This window comes from Castor canadensis, chromosome 5 (genome assembly GCF_047511655.1).
Source record: "Castor canadensis chromosome 5, mCasCan1.hap1v2, whole genome shotgun sequence".
Taxonomy (NCBI): domain Eukaryota; kingdom Metazoa; phylum Chordata; class Mammalia; order Rodentia; family Castoridae; genus Castor; species Castor canadensis.
In genome coordinates this window covers 45,191,723-45,214,556 of record NC_133390.1, presented here as the reverse complement: position 1 = coordinate 45,214,556, position 22,834 = coordinate 45,191,723, and the positions used below count along the sequence as shown (strand labels likewise).

The following is a 22,834-nucleotide window of genomic DNA, read 5'->3' as shown; positions in this document are numbered from 1 at the left end:
ATCAAAGCACTCTTGGACTCCATTGGAGAACACAAATAAGCATCATGATGTTTCTAGGGAGAAGTTCCACTGCTATTTGTGGCTCTGTTTAGTGACAACTGCAAAATCATTTCAAGTTGTTTCCTTGTCATTGATTTTTCCAATGAAATATATGTTTCCCTTGCTATTATTATAGTATATAGTTTTATCAGAAAATAATATTTTCATCTTTGTAATTTCAGAGTATACTTTTCTTTTAACATGAGTATTTACTCCATTTTAATTACTAATTTTCTATGAAAAGGGAGAGAAAATGTTGACCACTATATTCCTTCTCTAATAATAAAGGTTTTCCCTAAAATCTTCACTTTACTTATCTGTAGAGGGTTCATTAGATATAACAATGGCATTATTTTAATTAGGATTAAACTTTCATCCTGTTTATTAATATATATAAGACAAATTTTGAAAAGCTAACCATTTGGGAAAATAGTCAAGCTGTCAGCAAAATTAAGGCATTTTTTATGAAACACTACCTTTCCATGATCACTAGTCAGTAGATAAATAAACATTCATTGTTACCAAATTAAGGAAAATCCCTTCAAAAGAGTATGGCTATCTCCCTTTAGGAATTTTTTATATACTTTGATCATCAGTCCTTTGAAGCAATATTAATTGAAAAAGAGAGTTCACATGTTGGACTCATAACTCACTTCAATATTTCATTAACAGGTTCAGAAATTATACATAAGTTTTTCATTTGTTAAATAGATCACCAAATTGTGTGAACATCAATAATATCTGCTGCAAACATTACAGTCTCTTCCTAAGGCTTCCAGGTACACACAAAAAGATGCATATAAAAAATGGAAACTCTTACAAATGTACATAACATGTTTTATAATTTGAAAAAAAACCACTATTATTTTGGTTGAAATAAAGGTCCTTACCATCAAAGCAGGCATAGTATATATCATAGTTTTGGAATATATTTGTTAAAAAGCACGTGTTCAAGATTATGAACAAGTGTGGAATAATTTCAAAGAATTCCCATTTAAAATGTGTTTTACAGCATAACAAAGTATGTAAAATTGCCACCTCTAACTAAGTGTATGTCCCATCAAACAAGTAACTCACATTTATTTAAACAATATTATGCAGAAAAGTCTAGTATGTTGTTTGGCAAATTTTCATTTGTGCAAAGGGTTAAAAAAAAAGTAGTATGAAAGTTTGGCATCCTTTCCTCCATTTTATATGTATTTGCTCTGACCTGTTCTCTCTGTAGTCACCTTCAAGACATCTTAGGTCCTACCTTAAGGACAAAACTGATCCATAACATCTTGTGTCAGAATTTTAACCTCCCCTATAGCAATATTGTGACCAAGACTTGTCTGACCATCTTGAGATGATGATCAAAAAGACAACACCTTTGACCACCAGACCACATCTGTAATAGGGACTGTTTAATAAATTTTATGACTCTTACCTCTTGTCCCAATTCTTTGTCTATTTAACCCAAAAGTCCCTGTCAGTCCAAAGATGGGCTGACATGCTTACTTTGTCTCTTCCCGTGGTGTGTCTGTGTCATACAATACAGCTCCTTTCAATGTCCTTTATATCACTCAACTCTTCATTTGGCATATTGGGACAAGTAACCAGACCTATTATGTGGAAATTCTTGAGTAGAGTCTCTGACCTAGAATTTCCAGTTACAAGATCATGGTAATTAACGGTAATTTATAGTTTCCAGAATACGACAGATATGCAATGGTGTCTAAGCCTACATCAGACCTTACCAAGCACATTCAATTAATGTAAATGTTGAAAGGTAAATATAATCTGAAAGTAGAAAGATAAAATAGGAATCTATTATAAATTGAGTCCTTGGTTCACATAAAATTTGTTTTAATTTTTAAATAAAAGATAATCTGAATTTTATTATTTGCTTCTGTGCATCCTTTTATACAAACAATATGAAGAATTAACTCATCAATTTTTTTAAACAAATATATATTCAATGTCTAGCATGGCATATAGTCAACATACTACTATACATGAGAGAATTAGCTAACATCCAAGGGAGTTTTTGAGAAAAGTTTCTTATACCAATAGCCAACACTGCATTAACATATCTCAATTAAAACAACAAAAATACAAGTAGTATGCCAGTGGCTCACATCTGTAATCCTAGTTACTTAGGAGGCAGCAATCAGGATCACAGTTCAAGCTAGCAGGGGCAAATGGTTCAAAAGACCCTCTGTTGAAAAACTCATCACAAAAAAAGACTGGCAGAGTGGCTCAAGGTTTAGGCTTGAGTTCACACCACAGTACTGAAAAAAAAAAAACCAAAAAAACCACAAAAAACATTCTTTAGACATACATACACACACCCTTATTTTTTGAATAATACAATCTTTACTCTCAGGTTCTCTTAACAGATCAACTTGCAATCCTTTATTGAATGCTTTTGAAGTTATATTCCTTAATGAAGATACTTAATAAGTGGTTTAATAAAATGAAGGCTAACTTGTGAGGAAAGTATTTCCACTATTAGTTGTATTCTACTTAAAGAATTCAATCCAAGACAATGGTTTTTTGTCTCTGTCCAACACAACAGGGTTTGCATCTTTCAGGGCTCCATGATTTTTTATTAGCAGTCACTTTTAATACTGTCAAATAATAGGACTAAGACTTACTTTTTTCATTGTTTGCTGTTGAAGATAAAACAGTTTGTTTTTATGCACTGAAAGTTAACATCAATCGTTGAGACTGCATCTTCTTTATATGGAGATAGTCCTTGTATAAAGTAACTGGAAATCTCCATTTGTTTAAATTTATCATCTGAGACTAACATTTTCAATAATATGATATTCCTCATTTATTGAGATTAACTCTAAAAACAGACAGTTTGTACTAAGCTCAGACTGAAAATAGTAACTGGTTATCAGGATTTATTTTTCATATAGAATCAGGAAGGAAAACTATAAATAATAGTAAAATTTTTCATTGTAGAGTATTACCTGCCAAAAGAGAAAAATTTTGAATGCGAAAAAGAATTACTTCTTGAAAGGGCACATGCATAACTGAGAACACTAGTAATTTCTGACATTTTTGTTATGTCACTGTCTCAAAACACTCAAAAGCATTGAGGATGTCTTCCAAGATCACCAAAATTTGTATCTTGGGTTTATTTTTACCCTTCACACCAGGAAATCATAATAGTTGTTACTTTAACCAAAATCAGGACTGCTTTTCTCATAAGGGACAATAAGATGTCTTAAATAAAAATAAACATTTTATTCTCTATTTTTCAAATCTAGCTCATACACTTCATCATCTCTAACAAGTTTTTCCTTTGTCTTTTCTTTAACAGCCTGTTTCCGGAAAGCTAAATCTGTAGTCCTTTTAAATATAGTTCTCTGGAGCTTAGATATGTGAACATCTTGAAAATGCAATTTATTAAATTTTAGTTCAATGGAGATTGTGCAGGCAATCACAGATCTGCAGTCCCTAAGCTAGCTCTGGTTATATAATGAGATCAGTCCCTACATTGTAAAAGATACCAACATTTTGCTACTTATAGATGTTATAATAGTTAGAATACAATTTAATACGGATTAAGCAAAGATTTATTAAATGTGATATTTCCTATGATAATACATTTTTTCAAATGAAAAGTGGAACCTCTGTTAGATGTTTGCCACAATACCTTTCATGTCCTATAGCGTATCTCTGGGGCACACACACTCTGAACCTTCTGTGATGCTGCTTGGGGGTTCTACAAGGGAATAGTGGGAACCTCATCAAAATGGCCGAATCCTATTTATTTCTATGGAAAGAGAATAGGTTTAAATTTATAATAGCTTTTCTTTTAATGTTTAATTTGGTTTCATCTGAAAATTTACATCTGATAATTTACAAATATCTTGTTTTTCTGCTCCTCTGTTGACAAAAAGTAAGTCCTGATTACCTGTACTGGATACAGCCTAAAACTGCAGCTTGTACTAAGAACCTTTACAGATTATATAACATGTACAAGTGTGCTGACCATAGGCATGATGTAGTTTGAATGTGAACTGCCCCCCTTGTGCTCACGTGCTGTATCTTCATCCCCAGCTGGTGGAGTTGTTTTGGGACATCCTAGAAACTTAGCTGGAGGAAGTAGGTCTCTTGGCACATGTCCTTGGGGGGCTGTGAATTGTCCTGGGCCCCTCTCCGTTTCCCCATTTCTGTTTGCAGGGGTGAAGAACCTGCTCTTGCTATACACTCCCATCACCTGGATGTTCTACCCAAGTGCATGGGGCCAAGTGACCATGGACTGAATCTTCTGCAACCATGACACAAAATAACTCCTTCCTCCACAAAGTTGTTTTTGTCGGGTGTTTTGGTCCCAGCAATAAAAGTGACTAACACAGGGTAAAAATTAAATGTCACATCTCTGCCAACACTTTCAAGATACAGCTGTGTTTTCTATATACTCCTTCTTCTTCCACTTGTTGTTTAATGATGGCAAGGCCACAGGTGAAAATGGAGATAGAAAATGCATAGTTCTGTTATTTCATATATGAAGGAAAAACCTTAACCACTAGGAACACCTTGAACTCTAATGTGAATAAAAACCAAACATTTATATGTTCCATAGGTTGAAATTGAGAATTTGATTTGTTAACTCAGCCTTTTTTTGGTAGGATGGGATTTGAAATCAGGGCCTTGTGCTTGCTAAGCTGGTACTCTACCTATTGAGGTATGACCCCAGCCTTTTTGTTGCATTAGTTATTTTCAGATCAGTCTCTCATTTTGTATGGGCTGGTCTTGACTTGCAATATTCCCACCTGTGCTTCTTCATAGCTGGGAGTACAGACTTTATCACCATGCCCACATTACTGGTTGGGATGGAGTCTCACAAACTTTAATCTGGAGATGGTTTTGACTCACAGTCCTCCAGATCTTGCCTCATGAGTTGCTGGGATTATAGAAATGTCCTACCATATCCAGTTACCTCAGTTTTTAAATAATATCTTAACTCAAATATACAAACATTATACATGTATATATGCCTATATTCAGTTGGGATATACCCATTACAAGAACTTAATATGGTATTAAATTTAGCAGTTAGGATGGAGGTAATGTGTGAACTGTAAAAGGAAGCTAAACAGAATGAAACCTGTATTATGCAATAGTAATATTCTTGGTAAAACTTTTATCTGGGATAACTTGAGAGGAAGGTCAGGAATATTATTTTTTGTAGCTGCTACTTGACACACTTAAGATATTTCTGAGGACATGTGCTCAGAACAATTAGCTGTGCCAAAAGCTGAATGCAAAGAAAAGAAATATGAGATTGTAGAACCTTGATCCTTTCAGGATGAGTAAAGGTGATTTTCTTCCCCATCACACAGAACCAAAACTAAGAAGAAAACATCTTAAGGACCAAAGATAGACTAAAGCATTCCAGTTAAAAGACACATAACCTTATGTCTCAGATCTATTCAGCTCTATTGTCTATGATGTCCTCAGCTTGGCTGCATTAAGGTAAAGGATGTATATGAACAAAGAAGCAACCAGATAAGCTACCAAACAAATGGGACACACTTAGAGACTATGTTCAAGAAAAATTTGGGTGTGGGATTTGTATGTAATTTATGACACATAAAATTGACAAATCAAAATGATCTACTGATTTTTAGGAAATCTTATTGCCAGCACACCATGAGTCTGGACTAAAACAGCCTGTAGTTATAAAATGATCCTTGATCTGTGCACAGTGATGGAGCCTGCAATCCCAGGACTCAAGAGGCTGAGGCAGGAGGACTGTGAGTTCAAGTCCAGCATAGACAACATAGTAAGACTTTGTCTCAACCTCCTCCAAAAAAAAAATAGTAGTTGAACACCCAAAATGGACGAACATGATACAGGCTATCACAGCTGTTCTTTTACTGTATCAGTAATGGTCATGGGTGAGAAACAGCTCACAGATAGGGGAGCCAAAGGATAATAAGAACAATGGGTAAGCGCACCATTGGCCTAGCATCCATATCTGTTGTGCTTACAATGCCTGCCCAGACAGATTCCATCATTGCTAAGGAGAAGTCACATCTGTGTTTCCATTATTCTTAAGTAATCAATTAATGTTATTACATGTTTATGGAGTAATGTGTGTTATTTCCATACATGAATATGGTGTATACCAATCAAATTACCGTAATCATTTACATTTTCTTTTCAATACTTTTTTCAACACTTTGAGTCACTCTTCTAGTTATTCATAAAATATATAATGAGTTATGTTAACCACAGTTACCCACAGAACACTAGAACTTACCACTCCTGTCTAATTGTGTTTTTGTCCCCACTCCCTTATCCAATCTCCATTTAGCACCCCTCCACCCTTTTAGCCTCTAGTAATCACTATTATACATTCCAATTGGCTTTATTTTTAACATATTTTTAAAATATGAGAGATAATATATACTGTTTTTCTTTCTATATTCAATTTATTTTAGTTAAAATAACTTTAAGATTATTCCCCTTTCTTAATAAGAACTTTATTTATGCCATTGTCTACTTTATGCCAGAAGACATTTCTTGCCACTTAATTGGTGGGCCATCAGATGATAAGACACATATAACGCAATGCAGAACACTTTGCATGATCATGTATGTATGATGAGTATGTACATTTTGTGGATAAAGGGCAGAGTTTTGCAGAAATGACAAATTGTCTAGAAAAATGTGGACTTCCTCATCCATGGGAAAGAACTGTTGAAAAATGACTACTGGGCCTGGGACAGCATTTGAAGGCATTTAACAGCATTCCACCCCTGTTTGTACTGATGGTGGCCATATAATTGTTCTCAGTGTTAGCCTATAATAGGAAGTAATATGTGTCTCTTTGAATATGAATTGCTTAAGAAGGCACGTGCCTCCTACAATCTCTGAGCTACCCACAGACAACTGCAAGTCTCTAAGGGATGCCTGCTTCTCTAAATGCAAGAGGTCTGGACCTCTGAGTCACTTCATGAAGTGGAACTACCTACCTGTCAGCCAGGACTACTAACATGAATTCTTTTGTGAATTTATTAGGCTTATTGAGTTTTTCCTTACTTAAGGCCTCAGGGAACTGGATTGGTTCAACTACAAAATCTCCAAATTAAAAGGAAAAAAAAGACCAGAGAATAGAAAACAATAAAATGTGAAGTTCCCAGACAAATTAGCCTATAAGTTGCATTTTCAAAGCACATGATAGACACAAACATTTAGAAATATAGTCAGCACACTGAACAGTGAGGATATTAGTTTAGACCCCAAATCAATTTGGATGTGACTGAAAGTCTTTAGGGGATAAAAAATATCCATTAAAGAGAAAAGGGAATTATGAAACAAAGCAGGGAGAAATGAAATGATTGCAAATGAGAATGAAAATAATTAAAAATTCATCAAAGTAAAAATGTCTCCATAAAAGAGATAAACTCTTAACTAGGTGTGGTCAAAAGTGAAAATTCAAAACCTGGAAATTAGTGTTGAGGTTGAAATATAAACAAAATATGAAAATATAAATAAAATATGAAAAAAGACTTCAAAGACAAATGATAAATTGAAAATCTTCAAAAAACATCTGATAAAAATTCTATAAATACAGAATATGTCTCCTCCCCCCTTTACCCTTCTTCCTCTCCGTCTCCCTTTCTATTCTCTCTTTCTCTCTCTTGCTCTCCTTAGAAACACACAATGAGAAGTAGGAAAACCTGACACATCATCACGAAGCCCACAAATATGGAACCTATCTACAACCTCCCAAGTAATGACAACCAGACTGCCAGGAGATCATTAGCAACAATTGATTCTCACAGTCAAGGATATCATATTTTTAGAATACTGAGGAAGAATAATTCTCATGTAATATTCTATACTCAGATAAATAATCTTTGAAAGGGGAAAGCAAAGTAAAGATTTTTGTTGTGTGGTACTAGGGATTAAACCCAGGGCCTTAAACAATATAAATAAATTCTTTACCACTGAGCTACATTCCCAACCTTAAAGATATTTTTAGATATCCATTAAACAAACGGCTGAAGTACTAATAGAAACTTACCAAAATAAGTACTAAAGGATATACTTGCTGGTCACAGTGGCTCATGACTGCAATCCTAGCTGCTCAGGAGGCAAGCTCAGGAGGATCACAATTTGAGCCCAGCCAAAGAAAAAAGTTAGCAAGACTTCATCTCAACAAATAACCCAAGTATGGTGGCAAACATCTGCAATTCCAGCTACACAGGAGGCATTGGCAGGAAGATTGTGGTCAAGGCCAGGTCAGGCAGAAACACAAGACCGTATCAGAAAACAAAGCAAAATGGGCTAGGGACATGGTTCAAGTGGTGGAGCACCTGCCTAACAATCATGAGGCCTTGAGTTCAAACTCCAGTACCACCAAAAATAAATAAATCAGTGATACATTTCAGAAAAATGAATACTTGATTTCAGAAGGAAGCAGATAAGCACTGAACAGTTAACAAGTTTAAAAACTGTCAGTATATACTGTAATATCTAAGTGTTAACCCAATAATTCTATGAATATTGTGGATTTAAAGATAAAATTAAATTCCAGACAATATTCACAAGGAATATAGCCATTTCAGAGGGTGGCATGTTATGTTATGTTTAGAAAGAAAACAGAAGTACTGGATAAATTTATACCCTTGAGAAAATATATGTGCTAAAATATCTTTAAAAAATTAAGGATAGTCCCTATAGAAATAGGACTTATATTTTTCGAGCTAGCAGTGTAAAATATTAACACTGATGTTAAATATTAATTGATGCTAATAAGGTTTAAGTAACTTCCTAAATATCTTCATTTAAAAACAGTTTTCATCTCAATATATTTTAAAAACTGTGGCCAAGAATAAACCATAATATAATTATTCAACTTGATCCTGTCTTGCTTGGAAATAATATCTTCTATTTTTAGATTCCTTCAAGCTTCTTTGATTTCATATTCTTCTCAAGCAAAATGAAAGCCTGGAATTGTTTCATGAAAACTCAGCTTTGTTTGGAATCGAAGTTTATATTGCAAGCATTTATATTTAGTGTGTGAGATCCTTTTGAAAGTGAAAATACTATTTGGATTAATCTCAATCTCACCTTCTGGCTTCTCATCATATCCTTCAACCTGCTTATTTAATGCCATCAAATCCTGGTACCACAAATTTTTTTATGCTCTCTGCTTGCATAGTGATCTCTGATAACATGATCAAACAGAAGACCATAAACTCAGAGCACAAGTGTTTCTGAACTGCAGCAGAGGACTGTGCCACGAAGCCTTAATAACCCACTCTTCAGGAGACCAAATCAATGGCCAAGTCACTAACAGTCTTGTGTAGCCCATTCACCTCTGTGAGCAATAACACAATGGCCAGGGAGCTGCCACCATTGTTTCCTCCTGGATTTTAAAGCAGTGCTAGAGGGAAATAAATAAGTAAGAGCATGTTTCTAGAAAAAAAGGAAAGGTTTTTAAAAGAAATCTTCCTCGCTCTTACTTTAATTCTATAGCTAAATGTTATTTTGTTAAAATATATCATATGATACTTACAGGCTTAAAGAAAGTGTGCTTGAAGTATATACATATTCCCAGCAGGTCTAAAAGTCTGAGCTCAAACTAGTATCTCTAAATACAAATGCCACTACTTTAATGAGATTTATCCTAAATTAATGTTCAAGCAGAGCTTATTAGGGATTCATGTCACTTCAGAACTCATACAACTGAACAAAAATTGCATCCAAATTTATATGCTAATTATTTCCAGTTATTTCTTACACCATGTTAAAATAGTCTTATATATATAAAGTGAAAGACTATTTGATGCAAATTAGTACTTTATAAATCAGTTATTTTTAATTCAAACCCTCAGAAAAATATTTGCATTAAGTAGAATGAATTAGAACAATTAATAATTATATCTTTAACATCAATAGGCCCAGCATGACAGTTTTAATTAGGAAAAGGTTTAAATAGTTATGAAAAATAGCTTGCTATTTAAGCCAAGATTAAAATAATGCTTATTATGTATAATAGAGTGACTTAAATTATTTACAATTGGTTTAATTTTTAACATATATGCATAAAATAATATTTCTGTCCATTTAAATTTGATTGATACAGTAAGAATAAGAGTGCCTCATTTCTGCATCTATAGTTTGAACCTAGGGATATCTCAACAATATTACAGAGAAAAGGATAACAAATTCAAATATGCAGTAATAATACAACTTTTAAGATAGACTACTATAATAAATTATTTAAATATAAGTAAGTACACATCATTAGTAGATATGGGTAGTATGCACAGATATGTATTGATTCTATTGTAAATCACCTGTTGTGTTTTTGTTACATAGCAAACTAAAAGTTCTTAAATTCATCAAGCAAATTATGAAAATTTCCAAAGTCTCACTATAATTTTTCTTATTTACCATATCTAAGAGCAAAGTTCCACACAGCTCTACAGAGCTTTTCTTTATGGCAGCAGTCTAAATTTAAGAATGTCTGTGGTCAATCCTCTTCTTAAAGTGCCTACACTATAGAAAATATACACAAAGCAAAAGGGGCCTAATAATGAGTAACAAGCTACTCTCCTTTGGGTTGGCAGGCAGGAAACATTTAAGCAACAGAATTGGAACATAGCTGCCTGGAATGAGGAAACAGAAGAGACAGAAAGAAAGGGAGGAGGTGAGCAAGGGGGAGAATAGAAGAAAAGAGCGAGGAAAAACACACAAAGGCTTCAGGTCTCAATGTATTGTTACTTACCACTGTGTGACTTCAGAAAATTAAGTTTCATTCTCAGTAATTTAGTGTCCTGATTCAAAAAACGATGGATATATTTATTTTCTATGCCTTCTACATCTAAAATATTACAACTCCCACTAGAGGTACCTTTTCTGCTCACAAAAATGAGGAGAAGCAGAGGCTCTGTAGGCACATCATTAGCTCTACAGTGACTAGAAGAGTCCATTCTCATTGCCTCAGGATCACTCATGTCAGTTTCTTACTCTTGACTATACTCGTGACTTTTAAATATGCCTGTTTTATCTGACAGCCCTGGTGAAACAGAACATAATTAGTAAAAACTATAATACACAGGAGAGAAGATTAACTTTGCCAGAACCCTGATACAAGACATTTGTGCTACATCTTAAAAGTTGAATGAAATCCCATCACAGAAAAAGAAAGACAGAGCAATATGCAGCTAGATGAAATATGAAAAAAAGAAAGAGATGTGGAAAACTCATGAATTATTCTGAAGTTATAAAACTAGCAAATAATTTGTACACTATATAGCGTGCTGCCATAACAGGAAACTAAACCCTGAGGCATTGGCTTTGAGGTGAACAGAAAGTGAAGACTGGAAGGATGGTGGGGAGACTGGGAGAGCAATAAGGAAGTTGGTCTTAGGGATAAGGAAAGGTCAGCTCATGATTTATACTGAGGAACAACTGGTGAGGACATTGTGACAATTTGGAGGACAGGAAGTTTGAGGATAATTGTTGAAACTCATAACTGGCAATTCTTCCAAAAAAAAAGGTGGGGGGAACCTGGAGACCAAGAATGGAACCAAAGCTATGGAAAGCCAATCCCAAGAAGCTGAGCTGGGCTCCAATCAGAGAACGTTCCCTGCCATTGTGGTATGGCATCCTGAAAACACCTACCTGAATTTCAGAGTCAAAATGGATCAGTGACTGCTGTGTTTTCCTACATTTAGAATGAAAGAATGTTTTTCAATTACTCTGACCCTGTTTCATGCATGTGTGTGTGTAAGGAACAATATCTCACCTTTCAAGTTCTTCGTTTTTCAGGTCAAGCTATGAAGTTTCAACATGATGTCATGATAGTGGGAGCATATGTATTTTGTATCTGAAGGCGGGACATTAATCAGGGGAAATCAGAGAGTGGACTGTGGTTTACTGTCACAGTAGTGCCCCCCTCAATATACTTCCCAATATTCACTGCCTTTTTCAGTTCCTTACATAGTCATTTAACACTGGTGAATTGTGAAAAACTCTCCCTTAGTCTTTCCCTTCCCGATTCACTTCCTTTCCTTTCCCTATTGTAGAAAACTTTGAATTAGATTCTTAAAGAATGAGAGGTCAGCTAGATAAAGGCCATGAAGATGAGAAAGCATAGTGAGCATTCCAATTTTGGTCAAGCACCCAGTGGAATTTAGCTGCATGTGTAAGTTCTGTTTATTCTACAGTAAGCAGAACTACAATGACAAATAAATAAATTGTGGTGGTTTTAAGCCAATGAGTTTTGTGCTGCTTTTTCTCATGGCAATAGATAACTGAAATATAGGCCTAATTCATGTTAACTTTTACCATTGACCAAAGTGATTAAGAGAGAGTAGATGCTCAAAAAATATCATCAATCAACAGTCTAAATTGTTTCAGGAGAATAAACCAGAAGAAAAGAAAGTAATGTAAAGGTACTGTTTTTTTCTTTTCCTATTATATATGTAGTCATATTACTGTTTGAGGTGTTTTAGTCAAATGTTTTTATATGTTTCTTCATGTGAGTTTTAATTAATTTGACATTTATTTATGTGAAGTTTAGTATTACTAGAGGAAAGAAAAAGGCCCATTAAAGAATCAAGCAAGTCTTTTAAATATTTAAGTATTTGAATATTTTAAAACAAAATTCTTGTCCTTAAAAAGTCTCCAAATCTCTGATTTCCCTTTTGTTTTAAAAAAGCAATGTATTATATTTAGTTGGCACTATATGTGCTAAATTTTGGGTTTTACATGTGTTTATCTTGATTATAACCACTAGTTTATGGATAATAAAACTGATTTCAAAGTTAGTAAGTCATGGGCATAAAATTCAGGCTTAAATCTTCCACTGTCTGCCATCCTGTATGAGAACATGACCTACGTTTGTACCATGTCCATGCCCTCATTTGGCGAAAGCAGATGAAGGATAAGAAAGATGATACAAAAACAGACAAGCAGAAGCTGTAGATAAACTGATGCTTTTTATCATTTGCCCCAAACCATCCTTGTCAAACAAGAGATTTCAGAGCATATAAATAAGACTGAAATTTCACATAGCACATGTATTAATACAAACAAAAAAAAAAAAACAAAATGAAATCAACATTAGGCAATTATGGTTGATCAATCACTTCTGTCCTGTGATCAATGCCATAAAATACAAATATTTAAGTAATATTTAATAATAACCAGCCACATAAATACTTTGAATATTGAACAACTATTTAAATATTTTTAAAACTTTATTTTATCAATGTTTATTACTTCCACTAATTTTTAAATGTGACAAAACCACATAGCTTCTATATATAATATATTCCTATATATTCCTTCCCAAACTCACTGAAAATCATTCAACTGTGTAACTTTTATTTACTGAATTTTGCAGCATAAAATATTTTATAAAGCCATTTGGATCATTTATGATTTGGTTTTGCTCCATTGTATAGTTTTGTTGTAGGTGAATATAAAAATATGAGATTCAACCTACATTCATAAACTTTAAAAAAAAGTTTTAGTAAGGATTTATTTTAGAATAACAGGATAAAGTATAGACCAGGTGGTGGGGAGGGGAGGGGAGGAAAATAGAGAGAAACCTATTCTCCACATAGGAAATGAGAGCAAGGACTCTTTGTGCTGATAAACTTGAATGAAACATCTTATGATCAAATAGTAGAAGAAATCAGGTTCATGCCTTATAAAATATATACCACAAGCCTCTCATGCTGATATTAACATTCGTCAGTATGAAAAATGATCATCATCACCTCAGGCTCTAGTGAACATTCCAAGTGTAAAAAACCCAAATGTTTTACAAATATATCAAACCTTGAAAAGTTCAGCTACATTACCCAAAACCCTTATATGCATGTATTTCCCTTATTTATTCTTATCTTTTCTCATGACTGTGACTATAACATCACCAGCGAAGTCAACAAATTCAACATGCTGCCATAGGAAAAAAAATCTCTATAAATAACTTACCATTGAGAAGGAAAAGATATCTAGTATGCTGTTATTTACCAAGAGATAACTTTATTTCTATATTTTTGTTTTGATTAAGTCTTAATTTCAAACACATTTGAATAGATGATCTCTATAAAGGGTATGTAAAAAGTTTTAAATGTATACATTTGTTGGATTAATAGTTCACACAACATGATTCACATAAAAAGAATCGTGCATCATCTTAAAAACTTATAGGTATTTCATTGCTATAACAATGTGATAAGTATAGTTCTAAACTTCAGCAGTACCTGGTATTAACAGTTCTTGATAACTGCATCTTACACAAACACTATTATTAAAATAAAAAAGCTAATATGTTATATGTCAGGAAGTTGTAGCCAATAGTAGCAAAGGATAAATTAAGCTCTGATAAGGTCAGTACTCAATCACCAAACATTGCACCTGTATAAAATGGCATGTGTTTTGAAATAAAACATACACGAATTTCCCACTTGTTTACATATAACCCCTTTTAGCTACTATTTAATTATTACAATTGAATATGAACAAAAGGATTATTTGTAACTGTCCATATTCTCTCTAAACTTGAACATCGGGCAAATTCCTATCACAATTTCCATTGCTTTTTGTTGCTGCTGTTCATTTTTTCTTTTATAAAAAAGAAGTTAAGTGAAGGCATCAGTTCATAGTGTTTAACACTTTCACTGAAAGCAATATTATACACGGTTCCAGGCTGAGAAAAAGAAATCTCTTAAATGCAAAACACATGATTTAAATGTCTGTTGCTTACCATGGCAAGAACCCTCAATTTCTTCATATCCGGTACTGCAGATACACCTTCCAAGGGGAACTAGCCAATCTCCATCCGCTCCACAGTAAAGCTTTGGGGTATCCCGCTCCTCTGCACTCTTCACACAAGAGCCCCGAACTTCAACCAAGGAGGAAGAATCAACCCTTGGGATGGTATCAGGAAACATGGCCAAGTTTCGAACAGTGAAGGGGCACTTTTTATAGAAAACACGGACTGACACGAGGGCAATGCATGCCCCAATGTCTTGAAAAGCCAGGTAAAATCCTTTCCTTTCTACTGGCCCCACTTCACGAATTTCAGTGTTAAGTTTGAGAATGCGATCACCCAAATCCATTTGGGTAAAACTCTCATCAGCAGCAATTGTGTCGATTTTTATATACTGGCTTGGCTTAAATTTAATTCCGTGTGACTCATCGGATTCCATATAATACAGATTAAATGTTTCTTTGCAAGTCCCCAAGACCCATGGGATGCTATTACAATCCCTCAGTGTGAACTTCATCTCCACATAAATTTTCTGAGCTGCATCACGGGAGATCCAGTTTGTACGAAGCCAGTTGTTTTGGTTTGTTTCCATGACATTGCAGACCTGGTAAGTGTGAATGGGCCTGTTGTGCTCATCCATTTCAGTGATGGCATCCCACTGCAAGAAGGAGAAAGAAAACAATTAAATGATTTCAAACCACAGTAGCTGAAGAGCAATAATGGCTTCAAATGTTTTAACTAAAGAAAGATGAACAGAAAAATATAAATGAAGCTATTCAAAGAAACAATGCAGCAGCATTTTAATCAAGAGCCTTTGGCTGAGAGTATGGTTTCTGGAACCAGCTGTTCTAGTAGGACTCTTGCCATCCTGCACATGAATTACACAATGAAAGCCAACTTTATTTAGCATCTACAGTTTCCTCAACTAAAAAATGGAGCCAATAATACTACCCGTTCCATAGGGTTGTTGAAAGGCATATTTAAAAAATGTATGTGAAACAGTTAAAATAATTCCTGGCACATTAAAACAAATGTAAAATAGCATCTGTTATCTGGTCAAAATAAGTAACTGAACCCATGACAAATGCACTCTGGTTTTCCTCCTGTCTCATATCCAATTTGTTACAAATTGAGATATATTTACCAGTATTTGATTAAATATTACATGACTTTTGGATAGAAAGTACAAAGGCCTAGATTTGTTCAAAAAATATTTATCAGGCAACACTTCTTGACATAAAGATAGAGCATTTAACTAGCTGAACAAATACTCCTTATCTTTATTGGGGCTAATGCTAGAACAGAGGGAGACAATAAAAAGTACAAGTAAGTAAAGTGAATAATATGATAGAAATTACAATGCAGAAAACTGAATCACACAGAGTTGAAGAGGAAGAAGATTTTGAATAGGGTAGATAGACAAAGTTTAACTGAGGTAATGGTACTTAAGTAATTTCTCAGAGGAAAGGAGGTCAGAGGAAACTAAGTATAAATACCCTGGGGCAGATGTCCACAGTTATATTTTAGGAACGCTATGACTAGGCGCTGGAAGCACACTAGGAAATAAGGATATAGAGTCAGATAGGGCCAACCAAAAGGTATTTATTTATAAGTGTCTTAAGCCCTTTGGCTTCTCTGAGCTAGATCACACTACATTATCTTCCCTCTGGGTGTTAACGTATTAACCTCCTACCACTTAGTTGCATGAGATTTTGTTTATCTTATTTTTTTAAAAAATTTTATAAAAACATTTGAGTACCTTGAAATCAGTATTTCCAGTATTTATACATCTTCTATTGCATATTTCCATATTGCAAATTTAGATTGTACTTATATTTAATTTGTATAGTTGTAAGAGAAATTTCAAGAGATAAAAAACATTCTGGAGTACTTACAACCTTTTTGAGAAAATATGCTAGTTATCAAAGTTTATTATTTCTATTACAGTATACTAGAAATGATAAACTGGCTCCTACAGTGAATAAGTGTCCTATCTCTTGATACCATACTTCAGTGATTTACAGTAAGATTATTTAACACATTCTGTTTGCAGTTTCTCATTTTAATTGGTTGTAGAGGATCACTTCATCAAAGCTGGATGAATTCAATTAGCATAGTTTCCAAGAGAATGGATACTTTTTTCTTTAGAATATAAGACCATCATGACACTAAGTAATTTTAATTTTCATCTATAAATTTCTACAAATAGTTGAATTATACATCAAGTAAACTTAAATAAAATATCTACCTAAAACTTTACATTTAAAGCCACCTTGCTTACAATTCAGAGGATATTTTGAGAAAATATTAGTTCCTTTTTAACTCTGGATATAATTTTATAAAATATGCCCACTATTTATCAAGGGTGCTCCATTAATCTCTTATAGATGCATATGAAATTATCCATCTATATACCTTTCATCTTAGCATATTATGGGTCTTATGTTACTCTTACACTTAAAATTAAATGCAATCCAGTGCTCTCATTCGTCATTGAAATTGCTAACCAGTGATTCCAAATATAACTGTGAGCCAAGATAATATAATAATGAAATCTAAGAACTGTCAAAATCAATGTCCAAAATTTTTAGTATTTTACCCACAGGAAAATCTCTTAAGTACTCATCTAGTGATTATTCTCATTTTGGATAAATTTCTAATCAGAATTGATTTTGTTTCTCAGGGAATGCAAGTAATTATCATCTATGTCACATCTTTCACTCTCCCAATAGAAGTATAAAGCTTTGTTCATAGCAAATTCTGCTTGGATCATTATGTCTTAATACTTTGATTATCTCTCTTTATGTTAATAAAAAATATTAACATGCTCACCAATTAGCTCTCCTAAAATATAAGATTAATTTATTTAAAATGGAAAAATTGCCTGTTTAGAAAAAATAATTTATGAAATTATTACATTTCTTTATTTAAAAATATTTTTGGTTGGTTGGAAGCAAAGATGGTGAGAAAGGTCAGAAGGAAAATGACATGAGAAATATGAATCTTCTCAAAGACAGTACTTAAGGATATTTAAATGATGTTATTATTTTTTGTTACATTTGTTATGTTGAACAGTGCTCTTATTTCTTTTTTCATATATTAAAGCAATGAAACTTGAATTGAACTCAAGTGCCAACATAGTCAATACAGACCAACTGCTAGATTTTATTGTAACTAGGAATAAGAAATGATTTATATTGTATATAAAAGTTGACTCTGATTTATTAAAACAAGGTAACTTTAGATGTATCCAGTGGATTAAAATTCCTACACCTATTTAAAATAATTATACAACTTATTCTCTAGTAAAAATATGAATGAAACTACATGTACAAATTAAAGGATGAAAACATGTTTCAAATGTGCCATTAATTCTGCTATTAAGTCGCTCATTTATGACAGGTGCTTGTTTTTATATTATAGGCACTGAACTCAAAAGATTCCAACTTTTCATGGTGGTACAAGGTTTGGAACTCAGGGTCTAATGATAAAGCACTCTACCCCATGAGTCACTCCTCGGGCCTCAAATATCTTTCTTGTAGTACTTAAAATAATAGACCATTTGCTGTGATCTCAATCAAAGGACTCCCCAAATCTTATACGCTAAAGACTTTGTCCCCAACCTTTGGTCTATTGGGAGCTGGTGGAACCTTTGAAAGGTAGGGTCTACAAGAAGCAATTTAGGCAGTGGGGGAGGATCCTTGAAGGGAATTTTGGGACCCCTGACTCCTTTTTCTCTTTTCACTTTCTGATTTCCATGAGGTGAGGACTTCTGTCACTATGCTTTGGTACCATCATGTACCGTGTCACCCAGGTTCAAACCCAATGAGGTCAGGTGGCCATGGACTGAAACCTCTGAAATTGTGAGCCAAAATAAACCTTTCTTCCCTACAAGCATATTTTCTTAGGTGTTTTCTTCACAGTGATAGGAAGCTGACAAACAAAACATTATGTAACAATTTATCAAACTATAATGTAACAAACAGTTCAACAAAACGAATTATACATGTTCTGAAGAGAAGAATATCAGGCAAATTATTCCCATTTTTAATGACCAGGATGAGAAGAGAGATTCTTCTGTCTTATGGGCATTTTATGAGAACTTTCTTTAGATCAAGGAGTGGGCAGATTGATTACAAAGTGAGGGATAAGAAAGTTTAGAAAATTGGAATGTCCTGCTCAATAAAAAGTTTTGGTTAAGCAAGAATGAGTTGTAGCCCAAAGAATTCTTTCATTTGCTAGAAGGTCATTATGGATGTAAGGATCCTTAAGGAAACTATTTATATACTGAGTTCATATTCATTAAAGCATTTTCATAAATGTAAATTCATTTGATGAATCCTCATTGATGAGACTAACAATCCAATAAAATAGGACAAAAACTTATTTACACGATATGAGTATGGAGTTCAAAACTGAAAAATAAATTATTTGCCAAGTGTTACATTGACCAAGAACTAAAATCAAGCCTTTTAACTTTATTTTATTATATTCTGTTTTGATCTTAAAAACCTTGCTGGGGGGAATAGGGAATATGGAAATACTGTTCTTCCCAGGATTAGCTAATTTTTAAGAAACTGCAAAGAACTGGGCCAGCAGCATACCCTTCATATGCCAACCAGCCAATCCCAATCTCCAAACACCTCCTAACTCCCAAACTATGATAGTTAATTTTGATTGCCAACTTGGTTGGATTGAGAAACACCTGGGAGATAGTAAAACACACCTCTGGGTTTGTCTCCAAGGACATTACCAGAGACAACTAAATCATGAAGGCTCTGACCTGAAAAATGGTTTAATCCCTTGATGGGTTTTTTATATAATGGTGTTATTGGAAGGTGGTAAAAAGTAGGAGATGTGGCCTCACTAGGATGTGTCCTTGGGGTTTGTGTCTTTCCCTGGTCCTTTGTGCTCTATTGTGCTTCCTGTCTGTAATGATGTAAGTTATTTTGGTCTAATTTCTGTCTACCATGAGTCTAACAGTTCTGGCACACCATGCCCTCCCTACCAGGATAGACTGAAACATCTTAAACTATGAACAAAATAAGTAATTTCTTGCTTCTGTTATTAGTGTTTGGTATTTTGATCAAAGTATGCTAAGTCTGACTAACAAACATAGCAAGATAATGTTTCTTTTGACATAAGCTTGGTAACAGTCACTTAGAGCTGCCCTTACAGGACAAATCCCATGGGCATTATTTTTAAAATTTTTTTTCTTTATTCATTTATTCATATGTGCATACATTGTTTGGGTCATTTCTCCTCCCTGTCCCCACCCCCTCTTTCTCTCCCCCACCCCCCTCACTTCCAGGCAGAACCTGTTCTGAACTTTTCTCCAATTTTGTTGAAGAGAAGACAAAGCATTTTTGCTAGTTGAGAGAAGGACAGCTATACAGAGAGATTCCTAGCATTGCTTGCATGCACAAGTGTGTTACAACCCGAATTGACTCATCTCTACCTGACCATTTCACTACTTCCCATGGGCATTATTTAAACTAGCCATCATAAGGTGGTTACTCTGCTCTGACTTGTCTTTATCTCAGAAACCTCAGCATACTTCCTAGAAAATCTTTCATATTCAAAAAACTCACGCTGAACCAAAATTTTCATTAATTTATTCCAATAACAAAACTTTCATTCATCACATGTAATTCATATATACACACATTGGTCCAAAGAAAACTATTCATAAAATGGTCATATGACAACAGAAACTTTCTGTTCTACCCAAACAGTCTATAAGAACATACATAATTTGCAAGATACTCTACTCTGGAAAAGTATGCATGGTTTGCTCTGCTCAAGTGAGTTCTTTTTTATATTATATACTAATGTATTTTTTTATATTGATGCTATAAATTTTACATGAAAATATAAAAAAGTAAAATAAAAAAGAAAACATAGATGGGGAAATTGACATTTTTTAGGGCCTATTATATATATCTATATTATATATTATATATATAATATATATCTGACAGAATTGGCCAATTTAATAGCAGAAGTAACAAGAGTTCGGTTATTTTTATCCTATAGCTTCTACAATTAGCAGGTTTTCATATACCTAAATATATCACAGCTGGAAAATAAGTTATACATATATTTCCTTTAGATAAGAGTATTAACTTTTACCTACAGGATTCTTTTTGGGCACAGAGATAAAGTTGCCAAAAATATGCACATACATCTTAATGCTTTACATCAGATAGGAATTATCTCCACTGATGATCTCTTGGCAATCCCATTTGAAGTGAGTATTTATTAGAAGTAATAGTGTAAAGAGTTCTGAGCAGTTCTTAGTCCATTTGTGCCTAAGGGTTCTTTAAAAAAAAACCCATCCCCACCAACAAATGAATTTTTGTTTCCACAACAAACTAAGTAAACTAGGCCAAAAAGCTAGATTCTTTTTGTGCGTAGAAAGTTAGAGCAAGAAAAATAATTCTTAAATCAACTAATAGTCATTGAGGAATGAAATTGCTCTCTTTTCTCAGAGAATAAAATAAGGCAATCAAGCAGCCTTTCTAGGCAGAATGTTTAGATTAAATGCTGACAAACTAACCCATACATTGGAATACCTAACATAAATTTCTCAAATTTGAACCTTCTTTTTGAACATTTTTAAAACCCAAGAACATAAACTTTTCTTTCAAAATAAACCCTGAAATGTTAAGTAGTTTGTTTCTCAAAATTAAATGGACTATTGGGAAGTTAATTATATTTTCAAGGGGCAAAGATAAGTACTGATAATTACTTAAAAACCGTACTAAAACAAAGAGTCCCTTGCCTTCAGATTAATATACTTGTGCATTTCCAGTAAGATGTGGTGGGACACACTCTAGATACCTTAAGACCCCAAACAGCAACAAGAACTGGTCTGATTTAAAGCAAAAAAGAAAAATCAGTAAAAACTGTGATTATATATGTTGGCCATAGGGAACATGGAGGAGGAAGAACACTGAAGAATAAGGTAGCTTCAGAGAAGTATTTTTGTGCTTTACTTTTTCAAGTGCTTCTTAAATGAATAAGTAATAATTTATAAGTATCATATTTTCCTCTTTCCTTTTATCTATAAAACATCCCAAACTGTAATACTATGTATCTTAATATTAAAATCATTGAGTCCTGAATTTATGTCCACTTTAACTTGTAACAGAAGCTAGATATATGCTAAAAGGGAGAGAAATATGTGTATACAAATTTTTTCTTCCAAAATGTGGTTGTGATAAAAGAAAATAGACTATAATAGCCATGATTTCAAAGCTATGATTCCAAAAGACATAGTACCTTTAAAAATAATGTAGGATTATTTTGGGAGGAGATTAATTAATATAAAAAGGAAGTAACATGTTACTTGTTATTGTAAGTAAAGAGTAATTTAAAGATAAATTAAAATAAAACAAAAAAAACAAAATTATGAGAAATCTATAATTTTTATTCAGGTTTTCTAAAAATGTTATTCCTGAGTATTTTGTAGTATGTTACCGACTGTATCTAATTGTTCTCCCAAATAACTAAATTTATAGGCAAAAGAGTCAAACAGGGTGAAAATGTTCAACTTCATTCTAATGATAAGAATGGATGAGAATCAAAAGAAGAAATTCAAATGGCCAAAAAATACAAGAAAAAATGCTCACCATCTCTAGCCATAAAAGAAATGCAAATCAAAACCACACTAAGATTCCACCTTATCCCTGTTAGAATAGCCATCAACAAAAACACCACCACCACCAGGTGTTGGCGAGGATGTGGGGAAAAAGGAACCCTGGTATGCTGCTGGTGGGAATGCAAGCTGGTGTAACCACTCTGGAAAAAAATTTGGAGGTTTCTTAAAAATCCAAACATAGATTGCCATATGATCCAGCAATCCCACTCCTGGGGATATATCCAAAGGAATGCAACACAGGTTACTCCAGAGGCACCTGAACACCCATGTTTATTGTAGCACTATTCACAATAGCCAAGTTATGGAAACAACCAAGATGCCCCACTACTGACAAATGGATCAAGAAAATGGGATATGTATACACAATGGAATTTTACTCTACC

The 22,834-nt window shown here is 33.7% G+C and overlaps 1 protein-coding gene across 7 annotated transcripts in view; it reads right to left on the bottom strand.

Annotated features, from left to right (window-relative positions):
* Epha6 (EPH receptor A6) overlaps window positions 1–22,834 on the bottom strand; it is a 933,912-nt gene that overhangs the window by 768,740 nt on the left and 142,338 nt on the right. For all 7 annotated transcript variants that reach the window (XM_074072951.1, XM_074072952.1, XM_074072950.1 and 4 more), the window contains one exon: window positions 14,783–15,446. In XM_074072951.1, coding sequence (XP_073929052.1) covers window positions 14,783–15,446 — 664 coding nt within the window. The remainder of the gene's footprint in view (window positions 1–14,782; window positions 15,447–22,834) is intronic.